At 42.0% G+C, this 22,713-nt stretch overlaps 1 protein-coding gene across 1 annotated transcript; it reads right to left on the bottom strand.

The window, feature by feature from the left end:
• Window positions 1-32: 32 nt before the first annotated feature.
• Window positions 33-22,368, bottom strand: LOC129826541 (phosphatidate cytidylyltransferase 2-like). The gene is made up of 13 exons (XM_055887401.1): window positions 21,956-22,368; window positions 16,641-16,777; window positions 16,074-16,170; window positions 15,356-15,453; window positions 14,763-14,902; window positions 11,912-11,970; window positions 10,902-10,984; window positions 10,285-10,372; window positions 10,083-10,151; window positions 9,832-9,984; window positions 6,274-6,393; window positions 5,993-6,096; window positions 33-5,595 (listed from the first exon to the last, which is right to left on the bottom strand). The coding sequence occupies exons 1-13, from the start codon at window positions 22,016-22,018 to the stop codon at window positions 5,472-5,474; spliced, it is 1,335 nt and encodes a 444-aa protein (XP_055743376.1). The 5' UTR covers window positions 22,019-22,368; the 3' UTR covers window positions 33-5,471.
• Window positions 22,369-22,713: the final 345 nt, after the last annotated feature.

Here is a 22,713-nt window from a genome sequence, read left to right as displayed (position 1 = left end):
CAACATACAGCCAATGAGTTCACAGACACACATTTACCCTTTTCCTTTTATTGTCATCTAACATATGAACAAGATATTTACTGAAAGACCAAGCACATTTTCTGGCATTATCAAAAATGTTTCCTAAATCAAATACAATTTAACACATATCATTGCACAATATACGATAATAATAAACAAAAATCATAAAATATCAATATTTATCAGAGAAAAAGCAAACCAACCAGAGTAGACCCAGAGGAGAAGCGTATGCGTGAACAGCCAAACATAGCAGATCTCCATACATTCCATAATGTCCTGGATAACTTGATAAGATTCCTAACATACTAAAATAGAACTGTGTAATAGGAAATTTCACAGTGGTAGCCTATTATGCAGAGAATATGTCTGCTCAATATTATGATTAACCTATTGGTGAGGGAACATCTCATTTCTGTAAGAGCAAATTGCTAAGGAGGAATAATGATCCCCATTTCCCCCATAAGTAGTTTCAAGTTAACCTTAGGAGATGGAATGTTATCGAACAGCAGTGATGCAGAAGGTATAATCTTGCTGCTTTTACATGTAAGTGCAATACTGGCAGAGGCTCAATTTAATAGACCAAGGAGGATAACACAAAAATGATATATTTTAAACTTTAGCACACTCAAGTGGCAGCTATCCATAATACTGACATGGAACTGGCACAAAACTGTTATTACCGCCAATGAAGTCCAAGGAAAATGTACCACCCTTCTCACTGGTTGGTTTCCAATATTCCACTTGTTGGCTTCTGACAACTTCTATCAATGCCTCTATCATCTACACAGCATGAGACATTACAATAGGTTCCCTCTCCTGAACGCAGCACAAAGTTACCACAGATAGTTTCCATAGACCGACAACAGCCAATATCTGGAAATTCAAAACTAGCTAATGCACCTGATACCACAGCAATAAGAGATAAAATAGTGACAAACACATTAAATATGTCCAATACTGCCTGAATATTTCTCTGAACATTAGCTAAGTAAATCTGTGAATTATGTAATGTAAAAACTGAAGGATATATAGATAATATAATTTCCAAAACAGCTAGATTAGTATGATATAATAATATAATAATGAAAATCAAAGGTGAGTTTAATACCAGTAGAGTATACAAGTTAACATAGTAATACAAATAAGAAAGGTAAGTTAAAGACTGACAGGATCTCAAATAATTATCACAAAAAATATAGGAAAAATGTGCTTATGGAAGTAGGCATTTCAAGGAGTAGAGCTGCATGGTTTTTGGACTGTATAGAAGTTTCGCTCTATTATGTGGCCTTCCATATTAGGGTCATGTCTAGACGAGATACAGCTTTTGTCCCAAATAGTTTTTGTTGTTGTTGCTAACCGTAACCCTACACTTTTCCCAACCTTAACCTGGAAAATTATTTATCCTAATCTGCTGCGTAAATTCTTCTATCCTGCTACGAGGTCAATTTTGACAAAAGCTATATCCCATCTAGACAAAACCCCATCTTAGTGGAGCTACATGACATGGATGGTGAGGATGTGAAGCACAGAGAGATGATGATAGTGGAGGTGCAGATCACCCAATCCCAAACATACCTCTATGGCTTTATAGTGAACAGATTTCGTATGAACTCTCCTCACTGTAAGTATTGGACCCTGCATGGACATTTCACATCCTACATTGATACTTCATATTGCTTTGTCTTTTACTGTTACAGAATAGAATCAAAGAATAGATGTGTTAGCTATGATACTTAATCCTACATTAAAAACATTATTGGCAGAAACTAAGGTATCTTTTCATTATTGGGGTGGCAGGTAGCCTAGTGGTTAGAGCGTTGAACTTGTAACCAAAAGGTTGCAAGATCAAATCCCTGAGCTGACAAGGTAAAAATCTGTTGTTCTGCCCCCGAACAAGGCAGTTAACCCACTGTTCCTAGGCCGTCATTGAAAATAAGAATTTGTTCTTAACTGACTTGCCTAGTTAAATAAAGGTAAAATAAAAATCTGTGTAGCTAATTATTGCTCATGAGCCTTGGATTTCAAGCATTTCACTACACCCACAAAAACATCTGCTAAATATGTGTATGCAAACCATAACATTTTATTTTAACATTTTATTTGGATTGATTAAGTAAGACGTAGGCTACTCCAAAAATCTAATTTCAATAATGTACCATGTTGAACATTTATCCGTCTATGAATGGCAGTGGATTCTTTACATACACAATTTGATCCCAATCTAGAGTTACAGTAGACGTATGGTATCAATGGATGATCGTTTGTACAGAAAATCAGTATTGGGTCATACTGTATGTGATTAGGGAGAGTGAAAGAGGTGACAGTTTGTACAATATTTCAGATTTGGGCCCTATGTGATCAGGCAGAGTGCTGAGATAATCTGTATGTGGGTCAGTCACAGCTTGCCACAGACCCATCTCTTTAATTAAACACATCATTCCCTCAATTTTCCCTAAGTCATAGATAGATGAGCATCTGGGACCATATTCATAAAGCATTTAAGAGTAGGAGTGCTGATCCAGGATCAGCTCCTCCCTGTCCATATAATGTATATCCACTATGATCTTAAAGGCTAAACTGATCCTAGATTACTTATACTCAGAGGCCCTGGTTTCCCCACTAACAACCTCAATGTCATATCCTTACACTCAGATTGGTCTATAGATTGGTCCCTGTAAATGAAGATGACGTAACAGAGATCAACCAACGACAAGAGTTTAACCATTTATGTTGGATGTGACCACAAAATGAAAGTCACTTGGTGGTAATCTCACAATGGCAACAAGAGGAAAAACATCAACAGCATTAAAAGTAGCTTAACAAAATCTGTGAGATTGCCAGTGATTTTGGTATTGTGTATTACTACTGGCTTATTATGAGCCGTCCTCCCCTCACCAGCCTCCTGTTACTGATTGTTCGCAACCCACAGGAGGGATGTGTAACGACGAGCACTATCTGTGAGCCTGGTTGCATCCTAAATGGCACCCTATTCCCTTTATAGTGCACTACTTTTGACCAGGGCACATAGTGGTCTGGTCTCAAGTAATACACTACACTGAGTATACCAAACATTAGGAACACCTTCCTAATATTGAGTCGTATCCTTCACTACAGTCCCATAGCATTGGACACTGAACAGACAGCATGATCCCTTCACCCCACCATCCTGGTGCTTTCTATACAATTGCTAACACTCTGTAACAGTTGAACAAATCTGCCGCTTAGGAGAAGTTTACAAATATATATTATACCAGCAACAAAATAGATATACCGGTAACAAAATAGATAGCGCCTGGTGGCCATTTGTAACTATGTATTCATCCATTACAATAGCTGATGTAAACAACATGGGTGGATTGTGTCCCATCTCACATTCCTATGAGAACCTCAGCAGTGGCAGTCAGAGCCACTGACTGCCACAGAGTAGTGTATAGCATTTATAGAGATCTATATATAAACACAGTACCAGTCAAAAGTTTGGACACACCTACTCATTCCAGGGTTTTCCTTCATGTTTTGGGATGAGTTGGACCACAGTGTGAAGGAAAAGCAGCCAACAACTGCTCAGCATATGTGGGAACTCCTTCAAGACTGTTGGAAAAGCATTCCTCATGAAGCTGGTTGAGAGAATGCCAAGAGTGTGCAAAGCTGTCATCAAGGCAAAGGGTGGCTACTTTGAAGAATTTGTTTAACCCTTTTTGGGTTACTACATGTTTCCATATGTGTTATTTCATAGTTTTGATGTCTTCACTATTATTCTACAATGTAGAAAATAGGAAAAATAAGGAAAAATCCTTGAATGAGTAGGTGTGTCCAAACTTTTGACTGGTACTGTATATAAAACTCTGGTGGCAGTCATCCACCGTGAACTGAAAGGACCCTTCACAGATCGTCATCTCTGATAACGGAACTTGATTGGAAAATAAATAACCCAAATAACCACAGCTGAAACCCTGATGTCCAACTCCCACACCAAAAGGAGATCACAAAAGTTTTACATGAAGTTTAACATTAAGGCAGACAGTTGTGTAGTAGAATATTAAATGGCAATGAAATATATTGTAAAATACATTCCTATACTATTCCTTTTGTCATTTTACACTTTCAAACACGTATTCTATTGCTCCTAGGGAATGTTTTACCCTTAACCTCCATTTTGTAACAATAATGATAGTCAATAATCCATAGTGGTGTTTTGCTCCCAATTTAGACAGTCCACTTCCTAGAATGGTGTGAATGAAGCTACAGGTGAAGCATGAGTGTCTACAATGGCACCCTGTTCCCTATATCAGGGTTCCCCAACTGGCGGCTCGCTAGCCGCATTTGTCCCATGGGCAAAATTATTTGGGGGCATAAGACTAAAAACACCAGCAAATCAGTGATTTTAGTTTTGGAAATATATGTGATCTTATACAAATGTAAGCAAGGTTTTAAATTATTATGTTTTAGTCAAATATTATATCTGCTTGGGCTTCTTGCGGTCAATTTGCAGTCTACAAATTATTTGTAATTATCTTCCGGCCTCCTGACTAGCCGCAGCTGAATCTTGTTGATGATGCCTTGGGCACATAGGGCTATGGTCAGAAGTAGTGCACTATGTAGGAAATAGGGTACCATTTGGGACGCACTCCATGGTAACGGAGACAGAAACACACCGGTATGCAGCATGACGTGCCAATAGCAGAGTGAACCTCTACCGGGTAAAATTCATATTGACTATACAAAACAGGGATACAACGGAAGATTTCCATGTAAAAACTCAACCACACATATTATGTAATAGGTGGGGTGGCAGGGTAGCCTAGTGTTTAGAGCATTGGACTAGTAACCAAAAGGTTGCAAGATTGAATCCCCGAGCTGACAAGGTAAAAATCGGTCGTTCTGCTCCGGAACAAGGCAGTTAACCCACTGTTCCTAGGCCGTCATTGAAAATAAGAATTTGTTCTTAACTGACTTGCCTAGTTAAATAAAAGGTAAAATAAAAAATTATAAATACAAACAATTATTACGATGAATGAAGCAAATAAAATGTTGGCAGATGAGGACGATACAGTGTGACTATGTTGAGCAGTGCATTAAAACACAAATAAAATATATGTACCATAAAATATTCACACACATGTACACCTGACCTCGTTGTGGTACACAGATCAAGTGGCATCACTGTGTTGTAGATACTATGCTGACATACATTTACTCACAAATACAACCTGAAACACTGACAAAGGAAAACAGTTTAGGACACACATTCTTTCATACTATATACGCTCCCTCCCTCTCAGTCACACAGAAAATGGAATAACCCAAAGAATTGAGTTACTTTCTCAGATGTGTTCTTGCTCATACGAGCACCACACTTCTTCTCCCACACCTCCAGGGCTTTCTGGTGCCAGGGGCTGCACTCCTCTCTGTGTCCCCAGTAGGGTGACCTGGGGCTGGCTGAGGTGGCCCTAGGCTACATCCTCCAGCAGACCCCCCTCTATCAGGTGGCTCTTTAAGGAGTTGAAGATGTTGAGCTGCTGGTCCAAGCGCAGGGCTAAAAGCTGCTGAACCACCTTGGCAGGGTTAGGGCCCCTGGAGAGAGAGATTACACAATGGATTACAGATATACATACAGGGTGACATTTTGACAGCACAAATACACCTCCACAAAATGTCTGGTTAGTCAATTTGCTGGAGGCTGTACCTCATGTCTTTATGCAATAGATGGAACATTGCTGCCGTTTAAGCCCATGGGAGAGAGAAGATTACTAACTGAGTCGCTCTGGATAAGATTGTCTGCTAAATGACTAGAATAACATTTAAAAAGTTAAATGAATCACATACAGTAACAGCCTTCTCGAGAATCACTTCCTCTTTAGTAATGCATTATTTTCATCAATCAACACACTGTCAGCCAAAAGCAGTTAAGACTGTGGCTCCTCTCTCTCTATGCACCACTGACTACTCTCTTTATAAACAACGGGGTTACCTGATGAAGCTGGCGATGTAGACATTGACGAACGTGGCCATGAGGTACTGGCAGTCGAAGCGGTCCATTATGCCACCGTGACCGGGGATGGTGTTGGCAAAGTCCTGGAACAACAACAAAAATATAAATCTTGTGCTTCTCTCCGTGGGCTGATATTTATGTTCCCTGCCGCGCAGCTTTGAGGGAACATTGATCATGAGCACTGTCAACTGAGAGGCCACTCAATTCTAGTGAGTCCACCAGGTCCAGCGATAACAGGGGTCTCTTCTCCTCATACCCACCTTGATCTTAAAGGCCCTTTTGAAGCCGCTGGCAAAGAAGCCTCCGAAGGGTCCCATGAGGGAGGCAAAGGCAGACAGGGAGATGCTGTGAATCTGGAATGGGTAGAGGCGCACTGTGGGCTGGGGGGGAAGAGAGAGAAGAGAGAGAAGAGAGAGAAAGAGAAAGAGAAAGAGAAAGAGAGAGAGAGAGAGAGAGAGAGAGAGAGAGAGAGAGAGAGAGGATGACTACAGTCTCACATACGGTCAAACAGTTTCTTAACAAAGAGGAGAAACAATGACAAAAGGATTTAGGATATCAAAGCAGACTTCCAGACATAGACCAGCCAGAGGTCAGAAACAGAGACCAGCCAGCCGGCCAGAGATCAGAAACAGAGACCAGCCAGCCAGAGGTCAGAAACAGAGACCAGCCAGCCAGCCCGAGGTCAAAAACAGAGACCAGCCAGCCAGCCCGAGGTCAGAAACAGAGACCAGCCAGCCAGCCAGAGATCAGAGACCAGCCAGCAATCAGCTAGGCTAGGCTTCAGTCAGGGTTTGCTCAAAATCATGAACGTAAAACAAATCATTTTGTGCTTTAGTTGCACTTCTCCACTCGGATGAAATACACTATATATACAAAAGTTTGTGGACACGCCTTCAAATTAGTGGATTTGGCTACCTTTCCAGTAAATCAGTTCATCAAATTTCTGCCCTGCTAGAGCTGCCGCGGTTAACTGTAAGTGCTGTTATTGTGAAGTGGAAACGTCTAGGAGCAACAGCCGTGAAGTGGTAGGCCGAACAAGCTCACAGAGTGGAACCACCGAGTGCTGAAGAGCGTAGCGCATAAAAATAGTCCATCCTCGGTTGCAACACTCACTACCAAGTTCCAAACTGCCTCTGGAAGCAACGTCAGCACAAGAATGGGAGCTTCATGAAATAGGTTTACATGGCCGAGCAGCTACACACAATCCTAAGATCACCATGTGCAATGCCAAGTGTCGGCTGGAGTGGTGTAAGGCTCGCCACCATTGGACTCTGGAAACACGTTCTCTGGAGTGATGAATCACGCTTCTGGGGGCTGTTTTTCATGGTTCGGGCTAGGCCCCTTAGTTCCAGTGAGGGGAAATCTCAATGCTACAGCACACAATTACATTCTAGACGATTCTGTGCTTTCAAATTTATGGCAACAGTTTGGGGAAGGCTTTTTCTTGTTTCAGCATGACAATGCCCCCATGAAGAAAGCGAGGTCCATACAGAAATGGATTGTCGAGATCGGTGTGGAAGAACTTGACTGGTCTGCACAGAGCCCTGACCTCAACCACATCGAACACCTTTGGGATGAATTGGAACGCCGACTGCGAGCCAGGCCTATTCGCCAAACATCAGTGCCCGACCTCACTAATGCTCCATACATTCATATACAGTTCAAGTCGGAAGATTACATACACTTAGGTTGGAGTCATTAAAAAACTTGTTTTTCAACAACTCCACAAATTTCTTGTTAACAAACTATAGTTTTGGCAAATCGATTAGGACATCTACTGTGTGCGTGACACAAGTCATTTTTCCAACAATTGTTTACAGACAGATTATGTCAATTATAATTCACTGTATCTCAATTCCAGTGGGACAGAAGTTTACATACACTAAGTTGACTGTGCCTTTAAACAGCTTGGAAAATTCCAGAAAATTATGTCATGGCTTTAGAAGCTTCTGATAGGCTAATTGACATAATTTGAGTCAATTGGAGGTGTACCTGTGGATGTACTTCAAGGCCTACCTTCAAACTCAGTGCCTCTTTGCTCGATATCATGGGAAAATCAAAAAGAAATTAGCCAAAACCTCAGAAGAAAAATTGTAGACCTCCACAAGTCTGGTTCATCCTTGTGAGCAATTTCCAAACGCCTGAAGGTACCACGTTCATCTGTACAAACAATAGTACGCAAGTATAAACAACATAGGACCACGCAGCCGTCATACCGCTCAGGAAGGAGACACCTTCTGTCTCCTAGAGATGAATGTACTTTCATGTGAAAGGTGCAAATCAATCCCAGAACAACAGCAAAGGACCTTGTGAAGATGCTGGAGGAAACGGGTACAAAAGTATCTATATCCACAGTAAAACGAGTCCTATATCGACATAACCTGAAAGGCCGCTCAGCAAGGAAGAAGCCACTGCTCCAAAACCACCATAATTGGAGAAATGTCCTCTGGTCTGATTAAACAAAAATAGAACTGTTTAGCCATAATGACCATTGTTCTGTTCGGAGGAAAAAGGGGGAGGCTTGCACGCCGAAGAACACCATCCCAACCGTGAAGCACGGGGGTGGCAGCATCATGTTGTGGGGGTGATTTGCTGCAGGAGGGACTGGTGCACTTCACAAAATAGATGGCCTCATGAGGAAGGAAAATCATGTGGATATATTGAGGCAACATCTCAAGACATCAGTCAGGAAGTTAAAGCTTGGTCACAAATGGGTCTTCCAAATGGACAATGACCCCAAGCATACTTCCAAAGTTGTGGCAAAATGGCTTAAGGACATTAAAGTCAAGGTATTTGAGTGGCCATCACAACACCCTGACCTCAATCCCATGGCAAATTTGTGGACAGAACTGAAAAAGCGTGTGCGAGCAAGGAGGCCTACAAACCTGACTCAATTACACCAGCCCTGTCAGGAGGAATGGGCCAAAATTCACTCAACTTATTGTGGGAAGCTTGTGGAAGGCTACCTGAAACGTTTGACCCAAGTTAAACAATTTAAAGGCAATACTACCAAATACTAATTGAGTGTATGTAAACTTCTGACTCACTGGGAATGTGATGAAAGAAGCAAAAGGTGAAATAAATCATTCTCTCTACTATTATTCTGACATTTCACATTCTTAAAATAAAGTGGTGATCCTAACTGACCTAAGACAGGGAATGTTTACTAGGATTAAATGTGAGGAATTGTGAAAAACAGAGTTTAAATGTATTTGGCTAAGGTGTATGTAAACTTCCGACTTCAACTGTATATATATTTGCATTCCCCCCCCCCCAATTTCATGATATCCAATTACGATCTTGTCTCATCTCTGCAACTCCCCAATGGGCTCGGGAGAGGCGAAGGTCGTGTCATGCGTCTTCCAAAACATGACCCGCCAAACCGCGCCTCTTAACCAGGAAGCCAGCCGCATCAATGTGTCAGAGGAAACCCCGTTCAACTGACGACCGCAGTCAGCCTGCAGGCACCCGGCCCACCACAAGGAGTCGCTATATCGCGATGAACCAAGTAAAGGCCCCCGGCCAAACCCTCTCCTAACCCGGACAGCGCTGGGCCAATTGTGCGACGCCCTATTGGACTCCCGGTCACGGCCGGATGTGACACAACCAAGGTGACACAAGCACTGCGATGCTGCGCCACTTAGGTAGGCCGGCAGAATTTTTTATAACTAGAGAATTGAACATTTGCGTAGTTAATTTAAGTGGAACTTTCAATCATCAATCAGAAACAGACCCGCCAGCCAGCCAGCCAGAAAGACAGATCAGAAACAGAGACCAGCCAGTCGCACAATCAAACAGAGGGGACAGATCCGACTCACCCATCCAGTGAGGGACTCGAGGGTGGCCGGCAGGGCATAGTCCTGTAGCTGGAACAGATCAGAGGGCACACAGTCCACCTCAAAACTGTTATGGTCACTGTTGAACTCCACTGGACACACAAAGAAGCTGTAGCCTGCCATCACATATGACAACTGGAGAGAGAGAGAGGGACAGAAGCAGAGAATAAAATAATAGGACTTGAAGGGAATTTGAATGGAAACTTTTGCAGTTAGCTATGGCCGTGTCTTACCAGGATCCCAAACACAACAGTAGAAAAGAATCCGCCGATGAAGCCTTCCCAGGTCTTCTTAGGAGACAGCTGTAGAGTACACAATCAGGACATTGACACAGTACAGGGTGTTACCAATGGTATCCTTTGTACCAAATATCAAATGAATGATCCAAACTTCAGAAAATGCTACATACAGTAGTGGTGTAACAGTCTTGCTAACCTTAATGAGTGGAGTACGTCCAAAGAAGAAGCCAAACATGTAGGCCATGATGTCATTGCAGATCACACAGGAGATGGGCACGATGAACCTAGACCGAGAAGGAGAGAGGTACTGGTATCAACACCTGGGGTGTATTCAGTGGGGTGTATAAAGCAGACATGAGTATTTACTCTGAAGAGACAGAGCCGGTCTCGTCAACACAGTACATTTCTATCTGAACGTTCTGAAATGTTGTTGACTCCTGAATAAGCTTCAGATGTAGACCACCCTAATGCACTCGTCATTTGCATCACATGGTTGTAGGACAGGTCGTAATTACATCAGATAGACTTTTCAACCTGCAATAAGTCCTCCCATTGTACAGCATGGAGACAGTGGGCTAAGTGAAGACATTCCCATGCATTAACCTCTGACAGAACAGATCCACTAGGTGTATCCCAAATTACACCCTATTCCCTATATAGTATACTACTTTTGACCATGGTCCACAGGGCACTGATAAAAAGTAGTGCACTATATATGGAATAGAGTGCCATTTAGGTCACAACCAATGTCTGACTGAATTTGCCCTCTGATTGAATTTGAGTGAGTGAGTGAGCGACAGAGACATTTCTTACCAGATCATTCCCTCAAACAGGTTGTGGATGATGAGGTGGGACTGAGTCACTACGATCAGCAGAGTTACATGAGTCCAGCCAAACTGACAGGAAGGAAGGAAATTCATTTTCAGAAAGCTTAATTGTCCCAACATTTTTAATAAGTGATAAAGGAACATAGCTACCCCAAAATGTCCAGAAAACTGCAGTATATTTAAGTAATAAGACGCGAGGTGTTGTATATGGCCAATATACCACAACTAAGGGCTGGATACAGCCCGTAGCCATGGAATACTGGATACAGCCCGTAGCCATGGAATACTGGATACAGCCCGTAGCCATGGAACATATACCACAAACCCTCGAGGTGCCTTATTGCTATTATAAACTGGTTACCAATGTAAATAGAACAGTCATTTCTTGCCATACCCGTGGTATACAGTCTGATATAACATGGCTTTTAGCATTCAGGGCTCGAACCACCCAGTTTATAATTACTCAGCACTCTTTGTTTAGAATTTAGCATTAATGCTGTAAATGACATTTTGCACAGAACAATCCTTACTGATAACAGGGCAATGATGACCAAGTTTCCTTTGCAACAACACAAACATATCCTTGAGGAGTGCTGAGCCCTCAGCCCAGTCAGTACTCACTCACTCACTCACTCACTCACTCACTCACTCACTCACTCACTCACTCACTCACTCACTGTCTGTGTGTCTGTCTGTGTCTGTGTGTCTGTGTGTCTGTGTCTGTGTGTCTGTGTGTCTGTGTGTCTGTGTGTCTGTGTGTCTGTGTCTGTGTCTGTGTCTGTGTCTGTGTGTCTGTGTGTCTGTCAAAGGCAGCAGACAGGGCTAGGGGCCTCATCTATATCCTGGAGAGGACCCAGATCACTGCTGGTGGGATTCCATGTTTCTGGGCCAGGCCCCTTCAATAAGGAAGTAGCAGCCCAGAGGGTTCATAATACAGTACACACACACTATGCTACGCAACACATGCATGCATGCACGCACTACACACACACACACCATATAGAACTGCAGGCGATAGTGTTTCTTCACCAGGCTCAGCACGAACATGCAGAAACCTGCACAACACAGAGAACAGAGGAAACAAGTCAACAGGGTAAATCCATTTGAATTCAATCTCTTTTTCACAGCACCCCTTTTGATTTGAACGAAACCTTCCATACATATCTTCCCATTGTACAAGTGGTCAGAAAGTGACGTTTTGGACCTGAATGCCAAAACATTAGAGATAAAAGGTGCTGAAAGTTGACCTATTTTGTATAGTCTTCATCACTGGAAAAGATAAACGGTTGAGATTGATATCATTTAAAATCTTACAAACAGGGTTGTCAAACTATTTTATCATTTCTTGGGAAAAAATATTTTAATAAAAAGTATGTCATTTACTGTTGATTATCTAATATCTTTCATTTTCACATGTTGTAGCTTAAACCTTATTTGACATCATCTAAGGTTTTAGTGTTGTGCCCACCATCAGTTGAGACAACATGCTCTTGAATACAGGGTGGGTGTCATGTTTTGGCTGATAAAATTTCAAATGTATTCCCATTTTAACTTTCAAACGATACCACAAAGATGGGTTGAGGTCCACACATCAGATAATGTTGACTTGGATGGGAATATCGGTTGTATTAAATAATACAGTCAATCCTATTGAAATCATAGAAATATAAATAATAGAATAGACAGGACCATTTAAGTTGACATTGAGTGGACCGGCGGTCATCTTTGTGGTAGTAATTAAAAGTTCAAATTTCAATGGTGTACCAGCTAAATTGCAGTGGTCGACAGGTAAAGGTCCATTCTAAGAATTATATTTCTATAATTGAAATGACAATTTCAAGAGCATTCAAGAGCATGTTGTGTCTCAACCGATGGCGGGGAAAACATAAACCTCAGACGATGCAAAATAGGGTCTAAGCTACAACATACTGTATGAGAATATGAAAACAATGAGGTCATACGTTTTTAAATAATTTACGTTAAATGTTTAAAAATAACAATTATTAAAAATATATTTTTTCTTTCAAGAAATAATAAAATAGTTTATCATTTTTAAGCTTAGTGTTGTCAAACTCAACCATTTATCTTTTCCAGTGACAAAGACATGGATGTCTCATTGTATGGTGTGCAAAATGGGTGAACTTTGAGCACCTTCTATCTCCTGAACGTTTTGGCATTCAGGTCCAAACGGTCACTTTCTGACCACTTCTTCCATGGGTAAACATGAATGAAAAGTTTTGTTTAAATCAAAAGGGATGCTGTCAAAAAGTGATTGAATTCAAATGGATTTACCCCAAAGCATTTTTGTGTCAGACTGTTTTTAGAAGCTATTATTGTCATTCTTTGTTTTAAAACTGAGGACCAGCAACTGCATCCTTGTAATCATCCTAGCCATGTTCAATCAAACTCAATCACAATCTCTAGTGACATAAATGATGATTTGGTTTTGGTTTCCGAGGTTAAAAGCCTGCTAAAGTCAGTAACAGATAAAAACAGATTTACATGAATGCGCTGCATGTAACTCTTGATTTCTTACACTTCCAAGAATTATATCAATCCCCAAGGCTGTATCAGAGTAAGAAGACGCCCTTGTGAGTAAGATGCTTTTATCGAATCTAACAAATTAGATAAAGCAGTCAGGCCAATAATTCAGTTAGAACAATTTAGACACCAGAATATTTCTACATCCATCCAATCCACATCAATTTGTTACACATGCTTCATCAGAGCACAACAATGCTAGCCTGGTACCAGATCAGTTTGTGCTGTCTTGCCAACTTCTATGGTCATTGTAGTCACTGTATTATACTTCTGCTAAACTGTTTATTCTATTCTACTGAGTCATTTACTTTATGTTCGTTTACTTATCTTTCATTATTTCTTATTGTTGTTGCATTGTCAAGAAGGAACCTGCAAGTGATCATTTTGTTGGACGGTGTATACCATATGTGCACCCCGCACATACAACTAATAAAACTTGAAACTTGGCCTGATGAACAGATCTGGAACCAGGCTAGAACAAAGCACACAGTGTTCTGATTTGTCTTTATTAAACTACTTATAGATTCTGTGAAACTCAGCTCCTTCTACATTATCTGTCACAGGGGACACGGCCCTATTACCTTAAAAGAGATGGCCCTATTACCTTAAAAGAGATGGCCCTATTACCTTAAAAGAGATGGCCCTATTACCTTAAAAGAGATGGCCCTATTACCTTAAAAGAGATGGCCCTATTACCTTAAAAGAGATGGCCCTATTACCTTACAAGCCTTTCCCTGCCAACACTTCTCCAGTGAACAACCTGGCCCTGTTTTGAAATGTACCCTAAGGGAGGTATGAACGAAGGAGGGATAGATGGGTATTAACTTTCCTCTTTCACCTTGAGCCACAAAGTCGAGGTATGATCATACAGTCACACAGAAACAGCAGACGTTTAGCGAGTGCTACCTTCACCACATCCTGCTGCCATGAACTGCCACTGCTGCACTGGTTGACTGAAAGAGGGAGGGTGTGGCACAGTGGAGTTTCCTTCTGAAGCTTTTAAATATATAAAAAAAAAAAAATTGTACCAAACCCTTTTTCAGGTAAAAACTGATTAAAAATGAAGAAGCTCCAACTAAAACGACACTAAACGTTCAAAAGAGGACTCCCCTTTCTCCCTCCCCAACTCACTCCCTCTCCCTGGCTCTGTCTCACTCTTGATACTCTAAAATGGCTTCTTTATCACCAATAGCACTAGATCGGCACTAGATCGGTTTCCATCTGTCCTTGCCAGGTCAGTGATCATGAAGGAAAAGACATGAACAAAGGAAGTTAGTCAGAACTTTGGAGACAGCCTGCATCTCACCTGTGAGGTACAGAGCGAAGGAGATGAGGCGGTGGTATTTGCTGAGGATGCGCAGCGGCTCCTCCCTCTGCACCAGATTAAAGAAGTAGTCTGTCACCGTCTCTCCATAGAAGAAGTAGTTTACACAGAGCAGGAAGTACCTGACAGGGAGCGGAGGGGAGGGAGAGGAGGAAGATGAAGGGAGGAGGAAGGGAGCATGGGGTGAGGTCAGAACTGTTATAACAGATTGAACATTCACTAGGCAACCTTTTCTGGAAAACCTGGAGCAATGGTGAACTTTTGGAGAAGCAATGTTCAAGTTATGAAGAAATGTACAAGTTATGATGTTTTATAATAACTAAAGAGCTTTTACACCAGAGCTAACATACTACAAATAGCATCACCACTACATGTAACATGATATAGTTTCTCTCTGCTGAGAAATAATATAGATGAACACTTTAAACTGGGTAAACATCACCATACCAACAAACCTCAGGAAGTCTGCAATGAAATAAAACGTGCAACTCATTATTTCGGGTCAACAAACAGTTAGTTGCAGTATAACATTAAACACAGACATAAAATTGTGTGTGTGCGCACGCGCATCTCACCAACTCAACGTTCTGAACCAGGGCAGGTGGTAGGAGTGGTACACACTGTAACCGATGTGGATGATCTCCTGGAAGCATTTGATCTGCACACAGAGCACCTGTAGAGAAAGATGTTCCATTATTACTTTGAACAGGTTTGTAATAAATGACTGAGGTTTGCCATTGACTGTCTGGGTTTTGGTATCAACTACATGGTATTCCCCTACCACACTTCACATTTGATATCACCCTGAAAACAGTATCTGGATCATATGATTCCTTGTTGCTCAATACCATCTCACTTAATCAGACATTTTGGTTGAATGTTCTTGTGTTGTGACTCTATAAAAAGTTGTGTTCTCTGTTCACTTCCTGCAGCAAGCTTTCTCCCTCCCAGCAGGTAGTCCAGCAGAGCAGTAAAGCAGAGAAGAGTCTGTTATTTCCACTGAGCTACACTCTGAGCCTAAATCCATTAAGGACACAGACAGACAGACAGCCGGCCCCAATTCAATCCCTTACCCTCTCTTTCGTCCTAACCTTTTGTTTCTGCAGATCTGTAAGGTATGTACGCAATATGGTGGAAGTTCCATCACTGGACTGCATATATCTATCCTGAGTCTGCAGATCTGGCAAAAGAGGGGTTCGGACCAAAGGGGACGGGTAGGGAGCGATTTGGGATCGGCTAACAAACTGACTGACAGACAGAAGGCTTAGGGAAAGGAGGATGAGGATCTCTCACAATCAGCATGAGCACCATGGGGCCCAGGTAGATGATGATGAAGAAGAAGAAGATCATGGCCAGAGTCAGGATCCCTCGCACCCACCAGTTCTTCCATCTGAGAACACACACACAGTTAATCCCCAGATACAGTGTGTAATGAAAAGGTGAACAATAAGCATCCATATCAGTTGTCTGTGTGCACAAATGAAGTGCTGGTCAATACATTCCTGAAGAATGTCAATATAGGCCTACACAGATCAATAGTTATATTGAGCATAGCAGATGGTATTTCATTAGCATTCAATAATCCATGTCTAAATAACAGGATGTTGTTAGGATGGAGGAGCAAACCGAAAATAGTAAATAAAAAAAATCTAGATGTTGGTTGTGTCCCAAATAGCACTCTATTCCCTATAGGCCTAGTGGCACTACTTTTGACCAGAGACTTATGGGACGCAGATATTACGTTTTGTGAATAGGTGATATTTCCCTTGTTCCAAACAATGGCCAAACCGGAGGTTGTGAGTGTGATTACGATAAGAAAATAGTCAATGAAAAAAATATATATATGTTGGAAGTGTTTACCGTGAGGACAGTCCAGATAGGGCTTTGTTGAGGACCTCAGGGGTGTCATCAGCAGGGACAGGCACCTCCGGGAGCCCTGTATCAGGCTTGGTCTCACTTTCAGACACCCCCTCTGCTTTCCCCTCATTCTCAGATCCCTACAGAGAGAGAAAGAGAGAGAGGGGAGACAGAGGGGGGAGATAGAGAGACAGACACAGATATAGAGTGAGTCATACAATGTAAACAAACACAGCTAGCCTCCTATGAGGAATGCTCCCCCACTTCCTTTCCGGGTCTATTTTATGTCAGTGAACAACAACATTGTGAGAGCAAGCTTGTAGTGCTTTTCCGCTTTGGCGTTAGGATATTCTGTCTGATAAATATATGGCTGATAGTGACAGAGTAATCAACATATTTCATGGCGTCTGCCCCCTTGATACTCTCTGAAAGCGGATGACCCTCTGCTTTTTCATGGCAACAAAATGTGTCATTTGACATTGCAGACTGCTGTGATGTCATCGTGGTCTCTCCCCCCTAGCGCTACCAAAATTGCACTGTTGTGTCACATAACCTCCTATTAACACAACAGATAGCTGTTAGCCTACACTCTGCCTGTCTTGGTTGTCAACACACACACCGTACACACACATATAGCAGTAGGCCTAGCTATCAAGCTGATGGAACCCCCAGGTTTGCTGGTTCCCATTTCCTATCAGGCAGGATGCCCTGGATAAAAATAGCCCCTCCTTCCACACTCCTGGTACTGAAGAGACCCCTTTCATGTTCCCTGGGAGGCAATGAGCAGCCGTCATTGAAAATAAGAATGTGTTCTTAACTGACTTGCCTAGTTAAATAAAGATTAAATAAAGGTGTAATTATTTAAATTTTTTATATATAAAAAAAAACAATAATAATAATTGGCAAATCGGCGCCCAAAAATACCGATTTCCGATTGTTATGAAAACTTGAAATCGGCCCCGATTAATCGGCCGTTCCGATTAATCGGTCGACCTCTAATACATACTATACACAACAAACAATGGTCAGTGCTATCTGGGATCCTTGGGACGTCCCTAACCGTACCCCATTGAAATGTAAAAGATTAGGGTAGGGGTTAACGTTAGGAGTTGGGATATCCCAAGGTTTCAGTTTGGCACTGACCAACAAACATGCCATTTCCTCTGGGTATAAATAGGCTGGATCTATTTTCCAGTGTCCTTACGCTGTCACAATTTGACTGATATACCCATTCTTCAAACTTTCTGAGAGCAAACCGAGTCAACTTTGGCTCATATGATTTCAACTCAAAAACATTTTGTAGGCACAAGACAGAGACACTAAGTTCTCCATGGAGAACTGATGATGCACCTGCAGCCAGGGTCCTTCTTCAGTGATGTCTGACAGAATCAAACCACAGAGCGCCACGGCCCTATACCACCAGCACAACACAGCTGCATGATGAAACCTGCCTAACCGAACGTAGCAGGAGTAGACAGACGCCAGAGCGGAGTCATCAACCAGAAACATCCGCTTTCTGCCAACGTCGCTAAGGGGGGCACCAGCCTGACAATCACTGATCAAAAACCAAGACGCAAGATCTACATTCTGAGGCGGGAATGCAAGTCAAAGTGGACTTGGAGGGGGGAACAAAGCATGTCTTTTAAGGACCCTGAAACTAGTAAAGCCCCACAGTGGAGTCTGTGTGATGGATGAGGAGAGAAAAGGCAACACAACAAAGCAGCTGGACAATTTTAATTAGAGCTCATAAAAGGTACTTGACTTTAAAATGTAAGGCTGTACAGACCGGTTTGTGTTTTTACTTTACCTTTTATAATGGTATTTGAATGTTTGGTTTGTTAAATGTGATACCATTTTTTAGGTTACTCCGCTAAGTGAGTCATCTCTCTCCGCGCTCCCTCTCTATGCTGCTTTCCACACAGACCTATCCCCACCCCTGGCACTCAAAGACTGCATTTATTGTTGCTCACCACGAGACACTTGCGTTCAGTCTTCATGGTTAACGCAGCACATGAAACAATGTTGATGACTACGATGCGGTTTTCACTTTGCTTCTGTAACAGTATTGCTTCCATCCCTCTCCTCACCCCTCACTGGGCTCGAACCAGGGACCCTCTGCACACAAAAATTGACACCCTCGAAGCATCGTTACCTATCGCTCCACAAAAGCCACAGCCCATGTAGAGCAATGAAAACAACTACTTCAAGATCTCAGCCAGTGATGTCACCGGTTGAAACGCTATTAGCGCGCACCCCACTAACTAGCTAGTCATTTCACACCGGTTACACTTCTGAATATAAATACACTAGCGTTCTATAATTACACTATTAGTTTGTTTGTCTTTTCTTAGCAAGTTCTGGCTAAGTTGTGTTAGCCGCTAACGTCAAATCGCTAGTTAGCTGGCTCCACAGGAGCAAAAGGAGCAGCTGGACCGACAGGAGCAACCAGGGTCAAATGCACTGCTCAAGGGCATGTCGACAGATCTCCTACAAAGTCAAATCAGGGTCCCCAACCAGCGACCTACCGGCCCAAGCTCCCAACCGCCAGGCCACCAACCATCCAAGATCAGCCCACAGTTCCGAGAGCTGCCCCCCCTCTCAATTTTTTTTTTTACAAAATATTTTTAAAAAACTCTCCCTCCACTCCCTCCTAACTCTTCTCGAACATCTCATTCCAAAATTATGGGCATTAATATAGTTGATCCCGCCTTTGCTGCTATAACAGCCTCCACTCTTCTGGGAAGGCTTTCCACTAGATGTTGGAACATTGCTGCGGGGACTTGCTTCCATTCAGCCACAAGAGCATTAGTGAGGTTGGGCGATTAGGCCTGGCTCGCAGTCGGCATGCCAATTCATCCCAAAGGTGTTCGATGGGTTTGAGGTCGGGGCTCTCTGTGCAGGCCAGTCAAGTTCTTCCACACCGATAGACAAAGCATTTCTGTATGAACCTCGCTTTGTGCACGGGGACATTGTCATGCTGAAAAAGGAAAGGGCCTTCCCCAAAATGTTGCCACAAAGTTGGAAGCACGAGATCGTCTAAAACATCATTGTATGCTATAGCACTAAGATTTCCCTTCACTGGAACTAAGGGGCCTAGCCCAAATCATGAAAAACACCCCAGACCATTATTCCTCATCCACCAAACTTTACAGTTGGCACTATGCAGTCGTGCAAGTAGCGTTCTCCTGGCATCCACCAAACCCAGATTCGTCCGTCGGACTGCCAGACGGTCAGGCGTGATTAATCGCTCCTGAGAACATGTTTCCACTGCTCCAGAGTCCAATGGCAGCAAGCTTTACACCACTCCAACCAAAGCTTGGCATTGCGCATGGTGATATTAGGGTTGTGTGCGACTGCTCGGCCATGGAAACCCATTTCATGAAGCTCCTGACGAACAGTTCTTGAGCGGACGTTGCTTTCAGCTGCAGTTTGGAAATCGGTAGTGAGTGTTGCAACCGAGGACAGACTATTTTTACGTGCTACAGCACTTAGCGGTCCCGTTCTGTAAGCTTGTGTGGCCTACCACTTAGAGGCTGAGCCATTGTTGATCCTAGACGTTTCCACTTCACAATAACAGCACTTACAATTGACCGGGGCAGCTCTAGCAGGGCAGAAATTTGTCGAACTGACTTGTTAGAAAGGTGGCATCCTATGACGGTGCCACGTTGAAAGTCACTGAGCTCTTCAGTAAGGCCATTCTACTGCCAATGTTTGTCTATGGAGATTGCATAGCTGTGTGCTTGATCTTATTCACCTGTCAGCAACAGGTGTGGCGGAAATAGCCGAATCCACGAATTTGAACGGGTGGCTAAATATATATATAGTGTACCCTCTCCCTTGTTATTGCTAGCTTCAACTGATTCAAACCCATCCTTCTCCCTTAACCAATTACCCAACTCCTTCTGAAAATATTCAACTTTTCCAAGCCAAACTCTATTTTTAGCCTCCTTAAGAGACATGCTTAGCCCTGTAGTCCCTCCCCTCCATTTCAAACACCACTGCCATCCCGCATGAATATGTTAGCTACATGAAGTAGCTAAGTGAAAACATTTAATGTGGACAAAGAATATAGGGGCCCCTAACCAAGACTTTGATTCCTACCCTGTCACAATAACTCCTCCCTGGAATTTTAATTCGTTGTCATATCAAACAACACTGTATTCAAAGTGCCCACTATTATCTTCTAACTATAGAATTAGAATAATCATTCGTTTTTCCATGATTACAATGGTTGAAACTAAATCGCAAGTCAAATTGCAGTTAACATTTGGTTAAAAATAAGGCCTTGATTTTTTGCCAATATTGTGCAGCCCTACGTGGCAGTGGAAATGATCTCAAATGAGTGAAGGAAATGCAGAAATTGATCAAAATGCAGAAAATTATTTGGGGTTGAAGTTTAATTGAACATTATAAAACCATCAGAATGGAGAGAGACCTGTTAAAATAACTTAGAATGTATGTGTTGCCACCCACTACTCAAAGCAAATATATAACTTTTATTATCCAAAACATAAAATACCATAATTTGAAAAATACTATCACATGATATTTGGCCATATTGCCCATCCCTAATTTAAATTTAATGTAAAGTAACCAGGCTTTTTATTCGAAACAGCCCACAACTGGCATCATACATACTAGCTATAAATTGAGGCAGTGATTGTGATCCGTCTGAATTTGTATGTGGCTTGAAATGTGTATGTGGGTTGTCCTTCCTGCAGAGTTGATTGGCCATGCCCATTTCAATTCAGCCTACCTCATGAGTTGAAATCCAACTCATACGTTTGAAAACTAACCAGAGTTTATGACTAATACATAGATTAAGTTAATTGAATAGATACATCTACTTAAAGTTAGTTGCCCTGTCCACACAGTAAATGCACAACGCCCATTTTCCGTTCAGTTGACTGGGGAGTAGGCAAGAGAGGAATAGCTATACTTCTTGTTACTTTCAATGACAAGTTAAAGACAAACGTTAGATATAGATAGCTAGTTAACCACTAATGGTATCTTGTAGATGTGTGTCATTCATGCCAGAGCTAATGTAAACAACAAATCAGCATACAATTTGTTAGCGTGCTAGCTATGTTTTGCTAGCAAGCAAACTAACGTTCGCGCTAATTAAATTGTAACGTTTGACGTGGCTGGCTAACTAGCTTGCCTTGTACGCTATTACAGCTAGCTAAATAATACTTATCATTATTCTAGTCACAATCATAATTTGTGGCATGATGTCCCATCTAGTGGGCCTTGGCTAGCTAACGGGTTTGTTCCAAATGGCAGTCCATAACCACTCCGTAGTACCGTAGGCTAGCTACCTTGTCTTCGGATTGTTGATATTGGTCGTTTTCAGTCGTTCCGCGGTGCCGTAGCTCTGTCATTTCTGCAACTCGTGTCCCAGCTACTACAGAGGGTGAGTGTATGTGACACAGGGTTGTTAGTTTACCAGCTAACGTTAGCTTGCTAAACAACAAGATACGACGGTTTCGTTAGACATAAATTATGCTTTCTTGTTAACCCCAGATGATTCACGTCCCTCTCACTGGGTTTCCACTAGATATTACAGCCACAAAGTCAAAATGATATTGTCTATATCGTAACAATTTATGAAAACAAAAATGTGCAGTTTGGTCTTAGTCCAAGGTTAGGTTTAGGCATACTGTTAGCAGTGTAGTTACGTTTAGGTTTAAAATACAAATTTAAGAAGAGCAATTGAGCACCCGATTACTCATCCTGCTGCCCATAGACATGGAATCACTGGTCACTTTAATGTTTACATACTGCTTTACTCATTTCATATGTATATATTGTATTATATTCTACTGTATTTTAGAGAATGCCACTCGGACATTATTTTACTTTTATATTTCCTTGACTTGTTGGATAATACTGCACTGTTGGAGCTAGGAACATAAGCATTTCGCTACACCCGCAATAAAATCGGCTAAATATGTGTATTTGACCAATTTTATTTTATTTTATTTTATTTTGCGAAATGGGCGGGGGTTATGACTTTGTGGCTGTTGTAACTAGTGATGACCCTCGGTGTTGAATCGCGACGTTGCTAATGGTCTGC

The sequence above is a fragment of the Salvelinus fontinalis genome, chromosome 28 (assembly GCF_029448725.1).
Source record: "Salvelinus fontinalis isolate EN_2023a chromosome 28, ASM2944872v1, whole genome shotgun sequence".
In the NCBI taxonomy this organism is placed as follows: Eukaryota; Metazoa; Chordata; class Actinopteri; order Salmoniformes; family Salmonidae; genus Salvelinus; species Salvelinus fontinalis.
This window is presented reverse-complemented; position numbering and strand designations above follow the sequence as displayed.

Excerpts from the sequence above, each read along its gene's own strand:
- LOC129826541 (XM_055887401.1), bottom strand. The coding sequence starts at position 22,018 with ATGACAGAGCTACGGCACCGCGGAACGACTGAAAACGACCAATATCAA. Across the intron at positions 11,971-14,762 it reads CTTCGCTCTGTACCTCACAG|GTTTCTGCATGTTCGTGCTG; the intron begins GTGAGATGCAGG and ends TGTGTTGTGCAG. Across the intron at positions 5,596-5,992 it reads TACATCGCCAGCTTCATCAG|GGGCCCTAACCCTGCCAAGG; the intron begins GTAACCCCGTTG and ends CTCTCTCTCCAG.